A 15,095-nucleotide genomic window follows, 5' to 3' on the forward strand; every position below is an offset into this window, starting at 1 on the left:
TCATATGCCGGATAAGACTCTTCTAACACAAACATGAGTTCCCGCAAACGCGGGGAACAACCCCCGATTCGGTGAGTAGGCCTAGTATGAATATTTGTGTTAATGTTATATTCATTTGGTTGAGAATTTAATTCTAGTTGGATGTCCTTGACACTTGTCCACGTTTAATTACATTGGAGTTTATAAGCCCAGTGAAGTGAATTAATTGGCCAAATAGTTCATGGTAATATTGCCATAACCTGAGATGATGGCCGCCCGAGAAATTGGTTGGTTATGGTTATGGTTATGGTTATTTAGCAAACGCCTTTGTCCAAAGCGACATACAAATTAACAATACAAATTAAATTAACAGTGAACAATTACAAAATAGGGAGAATAGCAATATTATCAATACAACTATAAAATAATCATTTTGTTTCACTTTAGCCGTAAAACGGCGAGAAAGCAGAAAGAAACGGATGAAGGCCTGTCCGTTCTGAGAAAGGTTTGTGACCAAACGCAGAAAGAACCGGACGAAGTTCTGCGAAAGGTCTGTGAACAAATGCAGAAAAAAACGGAAGTCCTGCCAGTTCTGAGAAAGGTAGGCCTATGTAAACAAACGCACACGCGAAGGAATGGACTTTCCAGCAACAATTGATGTTATCTATAGACTGCTGAGCATATTAGTGATTCGTAGGCTTAATTACATGAAATGTTATGGGCATATTTCATATAGGCTAGGCGAAAAATAACTTCAATGTGCAATAAGGAAACATTATGATTATAGCCAAATATTATTCTAACGAGGAACACAAGCTGTAGCTTGGGCCTTCCTGGCCAAACTGCCCCATGAACCTCATTTAGCCTAACTGTAGATGCTCAGAGGCTTACATTTTATTCCTAGTGTTAACTGAGCTGAATAACTATTTGGTGACTGGGCCAGACCGCACTTAGCCTTGCTTAACCAGGATATGTGTGTTGTTCATTTGAAATCTGACTATGGTAAAGGAAAGATCAGATTTGTATCAGTTGTAGCCTATTATGCTAATAAAGTCATGGGGAATTGAGAGTAATGTTAAATGAGGTTGGTAAGTTGTACTAGCTTCTTATTGGTATCCCACAAGTGCATTAGGCTATAGGTTGTCCTGAGAGTACAGTGTTTAACGATGTAGACTTTTCAGCAATGCACTGGCACATCACTTTAACAGTAATCCACCCATAATCTCCCTGAGATGCTTCTCTGATGCCCACTAGCTGCATATCAGATTTCTTTCCGTTCTTGGATGCCACAACACTCTTTAAAACACTTCAGCTCTAAGTACACACTCGAGAACTAATTTCAGCTTTGCCAAACAGAAGCCCTTGCTCCCACATGCGCCAGGTTGTTAGTCGTCACGCTCGGAGTGAGGGCTGGGAGGCCGACATAACCTCTCTCTGCTTACTTGGCTGACACGGAGCTAGACTGGGCTGTCAGTCCAGCCCGCCCATGGACAGAGGCCAGCCTACTGTAGCTCCGTGAGGTGGCCGCTGAAAGATCCCTACTATGCTGTACATGGTGTTGGTATACCTTTTGCGCCAACAGCAGATCAGATCATCAAGATCGCATAATGGAATACATGAATTTTGCCTGGATTAAAGAGACTCGTGTAAATCTCTTTTCCTCTATTGTAAATGTCTGACTGCTGTTCATTTGATCACTCAGCGTTGTAGATTCGTTCTGTACTTGTGGTATTTACATATCAGCCAAAAAGTTGATCGCAACCCATTGTTGGATAAGCTGAAGTTCTCAGTTGTATGGGTGTAGTGTAGTTTACACATTTTTGAATGTGTCTGCTGCGATTGTAGATTGAAGATAGATATTGAAAAAAGTCTTTATTGACTGGGGTTGAATCTTTAGAGGTGATGACAGGAAGTCTGTGTTTTAGGAAAGTGTATGATGATGTGAAAATCAAATGTACATATTTTTCATGCTTGTGTGTGTTTGCCTTCTTTTTAACAGCCAAATGACTGCCCCCCTGGTCCCAAACCCCACACTGGGGCTTCAGGGTCAAGCTTGCAGGTGACATCTGGGGAACGGCTTCGATCCTTGAAATCTAGTCTTCGTACACTTTCTGGTAGACCCTACCAGCAGGTGAGACCTTTCTCATTCCAGCCTCAGGTCATCACATACTCTTGACCATAGAGATTGGCTTGGTTTTATTTCAGTTAGGTGAACGTTCCACCGATTGTCGTAAGGGCCGGTTTCGGCCGATTATCGGGCCGATAGTTGTGTAGTTTGAACCCAGCTTTAACCCTCCGGTTACAAGCTGGAAGCCCTAACCAGTAAGCCACGGCTGCCCCACGGCTGCATGTACACCACAGGGATGCTCACATACGGCAGGAAAGTTGTCACCTGTTCACATTTCATCTGCATCTCTGACTCTTCCCCTCAGCATCTCCTTGGCACATCACTTCCTCATCTGGAGAAAAAGCCACCGGTTCAAAACCCTGTGAAGACCAGCAGCCATAAGGACATCCTGCCCCGTATTCCTCCAGTTATCCACAATGCTCCTCCTGTGATCCCGCCACTCAGCGCTGTAAGCATGTCGGGGTAGATAAATGCGGGAAAACCGTCGAGGTTTTCACTGGGTCTGTCCATTACTTAAGTGTTTTCATTATATACAGACAGGTAAGCCCAAGTGGAACTGTGTTTGATTGAATTTGAATCTGCCATTACACAGGACGATAGGCCTCGGACCTCGAAATTCAGGTCCACAGTTGAGAACCTGCCGGAATGCGTCAACAACAGGACGAGTGCGGGACCCTACATTGGAGCAAAGTTACTGCCCCTAACACCAAAAGGTACAGAGAAATTCAAGTGCATTGTGTGATAAAAGACAGCTGATATTTCTGTGATGACTGAGTCTCTCTGACGACTGATGTTTTATTTGTTACATGTTTTTTTTCACAGAGGCACTGAAAATGTTCAGGGATAACCTCACAGAGTTTGAGCGGGAAGAAATCACCAACTTCCCGGAAATATACTACCTTGGTCTCGATGCCCAGAAGATCAAGGCAGTTGAAGGGACTGCCCAAAATAATGGCTTTGATGATGAGAATGGCACGTACATCAAGGTATCCTGTCCTTAGAACTGTGCAGATGTCAGAGGCATCATTTTATCATTCATTACGAGTTGTACACATACGGTTGTTAAGTCTGACATCATGGGCCTAAGCTTTTTCCTCAAAAAATGATTAGTAGCACAGGCAGTTTATGCAACTTGTGAACCTTGTCACCATCACCTCCGCTAGAGTAAGGGTTAAACAAAATCGTTCAACTTTAACTGAGTAATTGCTGTTGCAGTGCAGCCATATGATTTAATCAAGGGTGACGTCCGGGCTACCGGAAAAATAGGATTTTTAGGATATGATCATATATAATTTTTTTATAAAGAAACATGCCACCGTTTTCTGAAATTGGATTATTCACCGTTTCCCTTAGAGTTAGATAAGTGAGCAAAAACAGTTTTGTCTTTGTGCCTGCATTGTCATTGTCCTTCACAATGGGTACAAATCGGAATAAAGATTAAGACTAGGCGATTTCGTGGGTAGATATTGACTTGGGTCTACAGTATATTGGGGGCAAAGGACAGGCAAAGCACTCCTGCCTGGGCACAGACAAAAATGTTTTTGCTCACTTATCTACAGTAACTCTGGGTGAGACAGTGAATAACCCAATTTCATAAAACGTTGGTGTGTTCCTTAAAAGACTACTCTGAATTGTGGAATTTTTTATTTTATTTTACTATACTATGGAGAAAAACGAGTGGCTCTGAAAGCCATTGGACCCAGAAAGAGACTTATCAGTCTATCATCATTACTTAATAACCGAAAGCTATCATCATTACTTAATAACCGAAAATATTTGTTGTTTTCTTTATGGATTTTCAAGGTTTTGCATGATCACCTTTATTACCGCTATGAAGTTCTGGAGGTAATTGGAAAGGGATCATTTGGCCAAGTCCTGAAATGTATGGATCATAAGAACAAAGAACTGGTGGCTCTTAAGATTCTTCGCAACAAAAGAAGGTAAAGACTCAATGAACGTATATACTTTCTATAGTTAGATACATATTTTGATTATTTAGATACATTTTACTAATTCATGTGCTTTGGGCACAGATTCAAGCACCAAACCCTGGTTGAAGTCAAGATCTTGGACCTGTTGGGCAAGAAAGATCAGAACAACTGCTTCAACATTATTCATATGAAGGAGCACTTTATGTTTCGTGATCATTTATGCATCACCTTTGAGCTTCAGGGGTAAGGCTAGTTAAGCTGGGTAAACCCTGTCTGATCTGCCGGCGATTTGGATTTTGCCCGGCAGCTCAGGCTGGAAACCTGCACATCTATCTCTCCTGCTTCCTGTCCATGTCTGCTGGGTCCAATCACAAACTGGTTTATCCACCAGTTGGATCATTGATCTGATTGGTTGAAGGACTATCCAAGCGTACAGAGTCATTTGAACTATGCCCATTGATCACGCCTCTTGAACAGTAGAAATAAGATGCATCCCTTGATAAATGTTTGATCTTGAAAGATTGAGCTTAGTATGGTGATAGCCAGAAAATTGCATGCATCTAAGAAAACTTCTCAGTTTACCACATGTAAGAAAGATGGTGATCGAAGATTATTAGAGCCTCCAGAATGAGGTCAAAATAATCAATGGCTAAATGAATGCCAGAATTGGCACTTGATTACTGTAATGTAATGTGACATTTTTTAAAAATTCACTTAGCTTTAGTGGCCTAGAGGAAAACCAAAATACACTGGGTGGTCGGATATTTCTGAGGTGTTATTATAGTTTTATTGGAGCACTTAGCTCATACGATGTGATTATAGGCCTACTGTACATCTAAAGAGCCATTGGTTTTTTTCTCATGATTTCAGGGATAACCTTTATGAGACCATAAAGAAGAACCGCTATCAGGGCTTCAGCCAAGCCAAAGTGCGTCGCTTGACTCATTCCATCCTTCAGTGCCTGCAGGTGCTTCATAATGAGAGGATAATCCACTGCGACCTAAAGCCGGTATGCTATCATGCTCCCCATCCATCTGCTTGAAAAATCGAATGGAATGTTTGTATGATGTGTAGAATGTCTTGCCATTACTGTTCATGATCTCAATGCTGAATTGATGGATACTTGTTGCAGGAGAACATTGTCACCCAGAACGACTCGGAGAACATCAAAGTGATCGATTTTGGATCTAGTTGCTTCGATCATGAGAGAGGTGTGTGAGACACAAGCTGTTTCTTAAAGTAAAGTCAAGAGCGCATCATTGATGAAATGGTTTCTTTCCATCTCCGTCTCGCCCTCTTTTTTTTCCAAACAATTGATTGATTTCTTGGGTGATTTCTGAATGCTGAGGATCCATCGATGCATCCTCCAAAATTCTCAGAAATTCTCAGAACGAAGGACTCAGTACTTGATAGAATTTGAAAGCATCCTTGACATTGGAATAGTGCTTGACGAGAGTCGATGACGTAACATTCTTGTAAAGTGGCTTTGAAGGACGCATCTATGACTGAGAAACAGCCAGTCCTTCTCTGTTTGCCCTCTTCATCCTCTTCATCATCCCCACAGACAAGCCTCTCTGTCATCTCACAACTTACCTCTGGGCCTTCTTGTCCACAGTGTACTCTTACATCCAGAGCCGCTTCTACCGTTCCCCTGAGATCATCCTGGGTTGCGGCTATGGCTTGGAGATTGATATGTGGAGCCTTGGCTGCATCGTTGCGGAGCTGTACACCGGCGTGCCCCTCTTTCCTGGCGAGAATGAGCGGGACCAGCTTGCCCTCATTATGGAGGTAACAGCAATTGTTCCTTGTATATAACATAGGTTTCCGTAGGTTCTCCATTTTGTGAATGAGTGCTGCAGTTGCATGGCACGGTGATCATTGCTGTGTTTGTGCCTCAGGTGCTGGGGGTGCCTCCGGAGGAGGTGCTTCAGACTGCACCAAGGAGGAAAAGGTTTTTCGGTGAGTTCCTGATATCAGGCGCAGTCATGCTACAGGACATGACCTAAGGAGTTGATGGCCCCATGAGAGGTTGTCCCCATGTAAACTATGAGCCTTTTCTCCCCCAGAGCTTTATGGTAAACCAAGGCCCTACACCAGTAGCAAGGGCAAGACCAGAAAAACTGGCTCTAAAGATCTGGCCAGTGTTCTGAAGACCTCGGACCCGCTCTTTTTGGATTTCATCAAGGGCTGCCTTGCGTATGTATCAGTGCAGTACAAAACATAAAATAGGGAATCCAAAATGTGACATGGCAAACATAGGGCCGTCATAGCACACTCTATATGCTCACATATGGATTCTTTGACACTTCACTACCTTATGCAGTTGGGATCCAAGACAGCGGATGACTCCGGATGAGGCCCTGCAGCATGGCTGGTTCAAGGAGGCCCAAAACAGGTGCCGGACAAGAATCCGGACATCCAGGAAGACGGTTGTGGTCAACACCCCTCCCCCGTCAGCGCCCAAGATGATGCCCAGTCCTCCTAAGGGCACTGAGAGGCAGGCCCCACTGCTTGCCGTCTACAAGGTGACGATGTACCCCAAGGAGGCGATTGGGACTTCCTCCAGGCAGGGGATCACAAAGGCCTTGAGATCAATCACACCAGCGGCTGGGAAGAACCTCATGCAGGTGCCTGAGAAATCCATCTCTGGCAAGACCTACAAGCGGGGCTCTGGGAAGACCAAAAGGCAGAGCCCCGGGAGGGACAAGCTGGCTTCTCCAGACCGCCACTCTACATCCAGGTCAAGGATCAAGGTCCCCAGCAGTGGTGGCAGCAGGTGTGAGGTGGCCAAACCAAAGTCGGCCAAAGTTATCATCCCCACACCCCCCATGGATAACAGACCTGGATCTTTACCAAGTCTGGCCCCGCCTCAACTGAGAGGCAACAACTAGGGCTCTGTTTTGAGGGTGGTAAGGTGGTATTGATTTGCCCATCCTTCTCGTGTGTATCCATTCTTGACGCAAAGGGCCTCGATCCACCCAATTTTCAGGAATATTTGGACACACGGGAGATATTGACAACTTAACACCTAAGTTACCCCTCGCCCTCAAACTGAAGCCCTCCATTAGGCCTACTGGCGATAGGGTCAAGGATGATGCTTGATTCGTGTGTGTGTGTTAAGGAAATCACAATGCTATCACACAGCTGATGTTTGTTAAGAAATTAATGGATAAATAATTCAACCAAACCTTCACACCATGCTAAAGCGGAATTTTAACATTGAGTGCGTATCACTGAAAGTGATCTACGCACCTCTGTAATATAATTAGGTCTTCCTTTATTACCCATTCTTTGAATTGGCCACTGAACTACTGAGTGCGGATCATTGTTTTTGACATACGCACCTTTGGTTTATATTATCAATTCTAAAAATATAGCATTTCTAAAATTCTAGATTGATGGCACAAGACACTGAATGCTGAATTCTGAAGACATTGAGTGCAGATCAAGCGTTGGGTCTATGCACCTTTGTAACATAATTCTGTCTTCTTTTGTCACCGATCGTCTGAATAAAACCACTGAGTGCGGGTCATTGTTTTGATTTACGCACCTGTGGTGACCTGAGTGAATGTGATGTGATGTGATGTGATGTGACGTGTTATGATGTTTTGAACAAGCAACATCATTGACCTTATGCCCTTGTAAATTGTCAAACCAGAAGTATAGACACAATTAGACGCCCTCTTCATCATAGACCCAATTTGACCCCTCACAGCAATGGAAAAGTTCAATCAATCTCACTCTTTTGGCATCCCTGAATGCACCTGTTGTGCTTGACCATCATAACAGAGTGACCCCTCCTCTTTAGTCCCCCACAATATCCCCATCTCTCCCCATGGCACCATCCATACGATCCACTTAAAATAACAGTTCCCCATAACCACCCGTGTCCCATTCTTCCCTAATAAATGACGAGCATGCAGTTGGTGGCCATGTGTATTTCTTTTAGGTGACTGTGATTGCTTCCTCCATCTGGTTTGATTTTCCCTTGTAAAACAGTTGTTAAATTGGATATTAGCAATGCTTGTAGATATTGTTTGTTATATATGTAATTATATTGTGTGTAAATATGTATTGATATGGTATAATGCTCATCATTGTTAGTTGATTTAATAATTTATTGATTGTGTCTAAATGTATTTATTTTTAAAGAGAATTCATCTCGTCATGTAAGTAAACCATCAGTGCTTTTTCAAAGTTCTCGATGTCTCGTTTTAAATGTCAGGGCCCTCAGAAGTCTACCAATAAAGTGTGGAGCTACTTTGAGCCTCATAAATGGTGTAAAACAGTGATTTATTTGCATGGCTAAGCCGATGCCCAAGGCACTCCCATTGAAAACCTGTTGGTAGCAACGGCTAACTAGCGGTTAGCGGAGTGCAGGGGGCAGGTCGAGATCAGCTCTGAGACAAACACTCACACTGAGACGAACGCTTTCAGCCTTTTCTTTTTTAAACACTTTTTAAAGAGGAAGTTGTAGTTGGAAAACAGGTTGTAAAATCAGCCTTAAATGTGAGTACAGTATATGTGCCTTGGAGGAAGTGTGAGGAAGCACCTTAGGAAGCACCTTAGGTTCTAATGATAAACCAGACACATTGCCACTGCAGAAACTTGGCAGGTGGCATGAACATTTGCAGGGACGAACAGTCCTCCAGACAGACCTTTCAGCCTTTCTCTTTCCATGGCTGTGCAGCGACTGTGAATTTCAATGACATGAACTAATCTTACTCTTAACCCATTCTGGCCACAATATTGACCCCTTCGCATGTTAGTAAATACCAGGACGTTGCTAGGATGCGCGCGCAGCCCGGGCTCAAAAAGAATGGCGCTGCCAATAGACCAACATAACAATCTGTCAGAGTATGCACAGTCTTTAGCGTTAAAAGATCGCAAATGTTATTTAAATAAATTAACGCTAACAAATAGGGGTGGACGATATATGTAAGTTGCCGAATATACAGTGGCCCGACATATACACATATCCTACCTGATCGACAAGCCTTCCTTGTACACCCATGACAAACTTCGTGCCTACAAGTCTTTAGATGCATACGATTACGTTGTGTGTGGGCATGTGCAGACCGTGTTGTACAGACATTGATGAGAACTTCTGTGCAATTAGGATGTAGCCTATTGAATGTGTTATCTTCTAAAAATGTAGTTTCTTGTGCCCCACCTGTACATGACTGTTCCCAACTGGTGCGGCCTGCCTTACATGTTGACAGTTCAGGCCCTAATGCTTTAATTGACTTTATAGATGTCTGTACACAGATGTTATTGTTCTTGAATCCACATTAACCTCCCCCTAGGACCTAGGTCTAATCTGACTGTTTTGACTTTTATGCTTATTATTTAATTTGCTGTTGTTAGGATGTATTGAGTGGATTATCTTTAAAAATTCAGTTTCTTGTGCCCCACCTGTACTGACTGTTCCCAACTGGTGTGGCCTACCTTACATTATGTTGATAACCAAGAACCTAATGCTTTAATTGACTTTATAGTTGTTTGTACACAGATGTTATTATTTTTGTACAGTAGCCTATGTGGGCATTACAGAGGTATATGGCTATTTACAGATTTGTTCCCTAACACATTAACTTAGATGAATTGGATGAAATGTTCACTTTCACTACTTGACTGTGTTTGTTTGCTGTCTTCCATAAACAAACAACATTCATTTTTGTTGATATGTTTTATTGCTTTCATGTATTACAAAACACACACATACACAAACAAATAGCCATGCATAATGTAAAATAAACAACAAATGACTTTTGTAACTGCATGGAGATGAATTCATATCAATCATCAATACATCATATCATTACACTTAACATGTTTTGGCGAAAGCACTCTACACTGCCTGATAATTTTGTGAGAAGCCATTGAAATATTACAGAGGTGAGTCCTGTAAAAAAAACAATTTACTAGTATTGCACTTAACGGAGCTGTAGGACCAGTTTGATTTCTGTAGCTCATCCCTCAATTTTTCATTTTCAGTTCGTAGCATGCAGTGTTTCCCACACATAGACAAATTTGTGGCGGTGCGCCACAGATTCAGCACCGGCCGCCACATATTGCGTTTCGTTATTCTTTTATTTATTTATTTATTCTTATTTTGAAACGCTATTGAAAAACACGCAGCATTCGTAAAGCTGAATTTCCTTACCCTGCGCTCCCTCTCTGTCACTCGCGCATCTGTCTCTCATACACACACACACACACGCACAGCCCTATCCTCCGTGCACACCGCGGCTGTCTGTCTCCATGAAAACCAACGAGATCATCCCTGGAAGCGTGGTAGGTGGTCGCACTGATGCACCTGACGCTGCTCGGGTAGAAGCATAAAGTTCTCCCGCAACTTTTGTAGTCTATGCGTGCAACTTAATTACCAAACAGTAGAAGTAAACTCATTCTCCGTGGCCCGCTCTCGTGCTCGCTCAATGGACAGCCGCCCTCCACATGCACATTTAATCCAAATAAAACATTCACAGTCGTGGACGCATTGACGCACAGAAAACGACTAGCTAAATTACTGTTATATTCGGTTAGCATCATTAGTAGGCTATGCTGCAGACATTTGATTAAAACTCTTGCATTCAAGTTGACTGACCAACAATGTTTTTCAACTCCAAGACTTAAAAGGGCCTGTCCCAAGGAGAAAAAGTATACCTTGAGACTTAAACACCTGTGGGGAAACTGAACAGTCCAACCAGTAGAGTATGATAAGCTTAGCCTGCTATGTTTACAATATTTTGAGGCTTCAAGCAGACAGCTGAATTTAAGAAGTGGAGTTGTAATATGAATAGTAGGCTATAATCTGCATAAAGTTTGCTGTTATGAATATCAGAAATGTCAGTATAGGCCTATATAATGTAAATTTATATAATGTGTGTGTGTTTCAAATAAAGAATTATATTATATGCATTATACATAATAGGCCTATTACATAAAAATTACATTATATGAAAGGAGAGCGATAAAAAGGCGATGCAATGAAAAATATGGGTGCAACCCCCCCCCCCCCCCCCCCCCCCGTCAGACATGGGGCGACCACCACACATTGCCTTCTAATCTGTGGGAAACACTGGCATGTAACACTCCTGTTGTAGGTTTCTGTAGTCCTGCTGCATGTTGCTATAGGGTCATTCCACGCCAAATCAACCAGAGCCCACGCACTTGCGTCTCAAAAAAATCTGAAAAAAATACCATGTGTGCCTATGTTACCCAGGAGACACTCTGTAAAATGTACTTATCAAGTTTTACTTTTCAAGTAACAGCCAGTTTTACAGGGGGAGGGGGGTGTCAAATTTGTTCTACCTCTTTTTTTTGTCAAAGTTCACAAGCTCATTGCTCAAGAACTAGAATCTGTAGGAGGCTCAAATTTTGCAGGCTGGTGCATAAATAGGAATAGTATGCAGTAAAATCACCACGAGTAGTCTGGATGATCCTGCATGGTCATAGCAGTCCCTCAAAGTTGATCAAAATCTTATTGGAGTTCTTGGCTGGGCTCTGTTTAGGCTTACATAAGATCTTAGCACAAAAACATTGATCTTAGCACAAACACATTTTACAGAGTGTCTCCTGGGTAACATAGGCACACATGGTATTTTTTTCAGATTTTTTTGAGACGCAAGTGCGTGGGCTCTGGTTGATTTGGCGTGGAATGACCCTATAGTCTTCCTGAAGTTGATGATACCTCATGCCAAGTTCGTCGAATTTGGTCCTTAGTGCTGCTGGAAGATCTTCAAGTTCCAATTCTGCCTCTGGTTCTGGTTCTTCTTCTGTCAGAGAGAAGTTCACAATGAATGATGGAGTATGCAGCTTGTGTTGATTTGCAAACTGTGTCAAGCTCAATAGAAAGGTCTTCCAGGTCAAAATAGCTTCCACTTTAATGTGATGCAATTTCACAGCACAATCTGCAGCCTCCATTGAACACAGTTGAAACAAGACGTCCCCAACTTTCAAAATATAACATAGCCCTGGTGACATGACATACTGTATTATGTGCCATATTCATACCAAGGGAATGGTCGATGGTACCATCCAGTTCAGCTGAAGATGGAGCAGGTTGTTGTGGGAAATCACCTCTCCTCATTTTCCTGCGATACCTAAAATCAGACATTCACAAAAATTCTACACATTAAAAACATAACCTGCCATCAATATTCTGGTTCAAGACAGACTAAAACTTCATCAACAGTGGATATATTAATGTTATGCACCAAAATTCTGCATTTACCACAGCAACATGATGGCAATGTTTTGAGAAACAGCAATTTGAACTAGGTCATGGCATTTTACAAGGATACGATCAAGGTTTATGGTCACATGCATCTGATCTGAATGTATGTGTCAGTTCCTTTATGCTAATGAAAACGCCCTATGGTTAATAAAGTGTGCAGCCAGGAGAAATCAGTGCTGTGAAAACATACAGTAACATACTGTAGGCTAGTGGGAAGAGAAGTGGGGCTAAGTTAGAGAAGATCACATTAGAGTTAGGGAGCAAGCTTTTACCTTTCCATCTTTGCTGTGACATTTTGAGTTTGTTTGGCGTACATAAACAATGAAGGCACAAAATCCGGACTACTAGAGTCGAGTGAAACATCTCCTACAATTAAAAATGCATGCATTTGTTTACTAAGCTAACGTTAGCTTTAACGCTACATTAACATGCTAACACCTGTGTGCACATGGCCCATCTAGTCAAAACGTTACCAAACTATTAGCCAAAATCAGTAAAAAACTAGGCTTCTCAGTGAATAAAAAAAGAGGAAGATTTAGCATAAAGCTATGAAGAAAGCTTAACCTTACCTAAGATGAAATGGGCACTGCAAACACGTACGTCCTTCTTCTTCACAGAGCTAGCTTTCATCCCATACACGTTTTATGGCTTGCAACCATAAACGTCGCTGATTTCTTTGAAATGGATGAGATCCTGCTGGAAGCCTGAATAGTTAGTGTGCTTGCAAAAGCACACTATTGTTCTCCGTGCGTTTCATATACTACTTATTTATCTTAAGTCAAACTTTTGTCTCCCTATCTTGTCCTAGGGATTTAGAGCTAGAGACGCCGTTCCACCTCTCACGCGTCGGTCCTGATGCGAGGATGGTGGCTTGTATACAGCTTTTTGATACGCCTTGTCGTTCTCCCGTTATTCCAGTTTTTCCGGTCGATTTTTTCCCATAGGAATGAATGGAAAAGTGATTTTTGAGCGCTGATGCCCACACATTTTTCCACCTGTAGCCCAAACCGTAAGACATAAAGTCATGAAATTTGGTACACTGATAGAAGAGACTACCCTGATTGACACCACCAGGTTTCATGCTCTCCGCTCTCACGCCCTAGCGCCACCAACTGGTCAAAGTTGGAAAACACGTTAATGCCCGTAACGTTTGATCCGTATGGCCGATTTTGATAAAACGTATACCGTTGGAATCCTCTGACTCAGCCGATTCCAACGCACCATGTGACGTAATTTTCCGCCATGATGGATTTTCCACCATTTTGAATTTTGTCCAAAATCAAAGTAAAGCGACTTTGGCCGCATAGTTCATCCTATCGTCATGAAACTTGGCACGCGTGATCTACAGACCAAGGCGGATCAAATGCCTTGATTTCGCCTTCATACGTCCAAGCGTTCGCCTGTGACGACCAATTAAATTCAGCGAGCGAAGCCGCCAAACAGGAAGTGTGCCTATCTTGGCAATGCTGTGACGTATGAAAGCCATATTTGGTGGGATGACTTGAGACCCCATCCAAAGCACCCTCAATAAATTTGGTGTTATTTGGTCTGTCGATGGCTCTATAATTAGCAAAAACGTGTGTGTTGGTGAATGTATACTATTATTCGGAATAGCTCATCTTAAATTGCTTAGGTCATGCAAAAATGACATTTCAGAGTGATTTAAGATACAATGTTGATATTTTTTAAAAAAAATCAAATCAAAGCCATTCTTGTAAAACATATTGATGCAATTATCACAGCACTATGGAGTTCTACCATATATTTTTTCATTATGGTATGACTGAAGACTCCGACTGTCCAATCTTTCATTGGATGACAGAGATTGTCCGCAATGGTACAATGTGGATGATGTTCAAGGGTGGTCCGCAACGGGGTGTCTCGTCCTGAGACTAGTTAGATCTTAGCAATGCCATGGCCCCGAGGGGCAAGTACGGACTTACGCGCTGTTAGAAAATGTGTGTGTTCATTTGGTATATATACTAGACGATCACACGTTGTTTCATACTGACGGTGTGTTTTGGATGATTTGTATTGACCTGAGCATTCTGGGTAAATCAATCCCAAAGCCGGCGAAATACCGGAAGTAGAGCTCTGTGCCAAGCAATGGTCTCTGTTTGCCAGCCAATCAGCAACTCGCGTTATCGACAGTTCTGTCGACAGTTTATCGACAGTTTTCTGCTTCAGGCCAATCAGCAGTTTGGATTGTCGACAGTTTTCTGGGCCAATCAGCAGCTCGGATTATCTACAGTTTTTTGAACTACGGCAGCAACGAGAGTGTTTTCACTGAGTGAGTAAAACTAAAATTAAGAAAATATTTCGAATGTATTTGCGCAACATTGTCACCCCAGAGCACTTTTACAATGTACTAACATGGAATTTGTCTATGTAGGCCTATTACATAGACCTATTACGGTTTTGGTATTTGAAGATAGATAATTCGTTAGCTATTTATGCTAATTCGCGAATAACTAGCATTATCGAACGTCGACACGTCAGGCGTCCTGTTTACACATGTAAACTATATTTACCTTTCGAATTTCTACTCCAGACTGTAGTAATTACATCTACACACTCTAGGGAAGCTAGCCAAATAGTCTGATCAAAGATAAAATGCATTTTGAGAGCTCGCCAGCATGTAATGTAATGTAATGTAAGGCATTGCATTGGAAATGAATGGGGTTGTACATGATGCTACAGTGTAAACATGTGACGATCACTGAACACACACAACATATAATTATGAAAAGACCATACAGTTAGTATCTTTAGACCCTTAAGATTATAATATCACCACGTGAAATCAAAAGATAAA

The 15,095-nt window shown here is 42.2% G+C and overlaps 1 protein-coding gene and 1 long non-coding RNA gene across 3 annotated transcripts; one reads left to right on the top strand and one right to left on the bottom strand.

The window, feature by feature from the left end:
- The first annotated feature begins 1,586 nt into the window (after nt 1-1,586).
- LOC134073165 (dual specificity tyrosine-phosphorylation-regulated kinase 4-like) lies at nt 1,587-7,917 on the top strand. The gene is made up of 13 exons (XM_062530149.1): nt 1,587-1,625; nt 1,979-2,110; nt 2,412-2,555; nt 2,700-2,820; nt 2,930-3,093; nt 3,911-4,047; nt 4,141-4,281; nt 4,909-5,047; nt 5,171-5,249; nt 5,654-5,826; nt 5,937-5,997; nt 6,105-6,234; nt 6,362-7,917. The coding sequence occupies exons 1-13, from the start codon at nt 1,587-1,589 to the stop codon at nt 6,927-6,929; spliced, it is 2,028 nt and encodes a 675-aa protein (XP_062386133.1). The 3' UTR covers nt 6,930-7,917.
- Nucleotides 7,918-11,707: 3,790 nt separating this feature from the next.
- LOC134072509 (uncharacterized) lies at nt 11,708-12,950 on the bottom strand. Of its 2 annotated transcripts, none has more exons than XR_009937174.1 (3): nt 12,850-12,950; nt 12,058-12,146; nt 11,708-11,819 (listed from the first exon to the last, which is right to left on the bottom strand). It is a non-coding gene; the product is annotated as an uncharacterized LOC134072509 (long non-coding RNA). The 2 variants fall into 2 exon arrangements; XR_009937175.1 differs by lacking the exon at nt 12,850-12,950 and adding an exon at nt 12,553-12,711.
- Between the last annotated feature and the right edge of the window lie 2,145 nt (nt 12,951-15,095).

This window comes from Sardina pilchardus, chromosome 24, assembly GCF_963854185.1.
Source record: "Sardina pilchardus chromosome 24, fSarPil1.1, whole genome shotgun sequence".
NCBI lineage: Eukaryota > Metazoa > Chordata > Actinopteri > Clupeiformes > Clupeidae > Sardina > Sardina pilchardus.

Bases quoted from the DNA above. Each gene is read 5' to 3' on its own strand.
- LOC134073165 (XM_062530149.1), top strand. From the start codon at position 1,587: ATGGAATACATGAATTTTGCCTGGATTAAAGAGACTCGT. The intron at 1,626-1,978 runs GTAAATCTCTTT...TCTTTTTAACAG, and splicing joins CCTGGATTAAAGAGACTCGT to CCAAATGACTGCCCCCCTGG. The intron at 5,250-5,653 runs GTGTGTGAGACA...TCTTGTCCACAG, and splicing joins TTGCTTCGATCATGAGAGAG to TGTACTCTTACATCCAGAGC.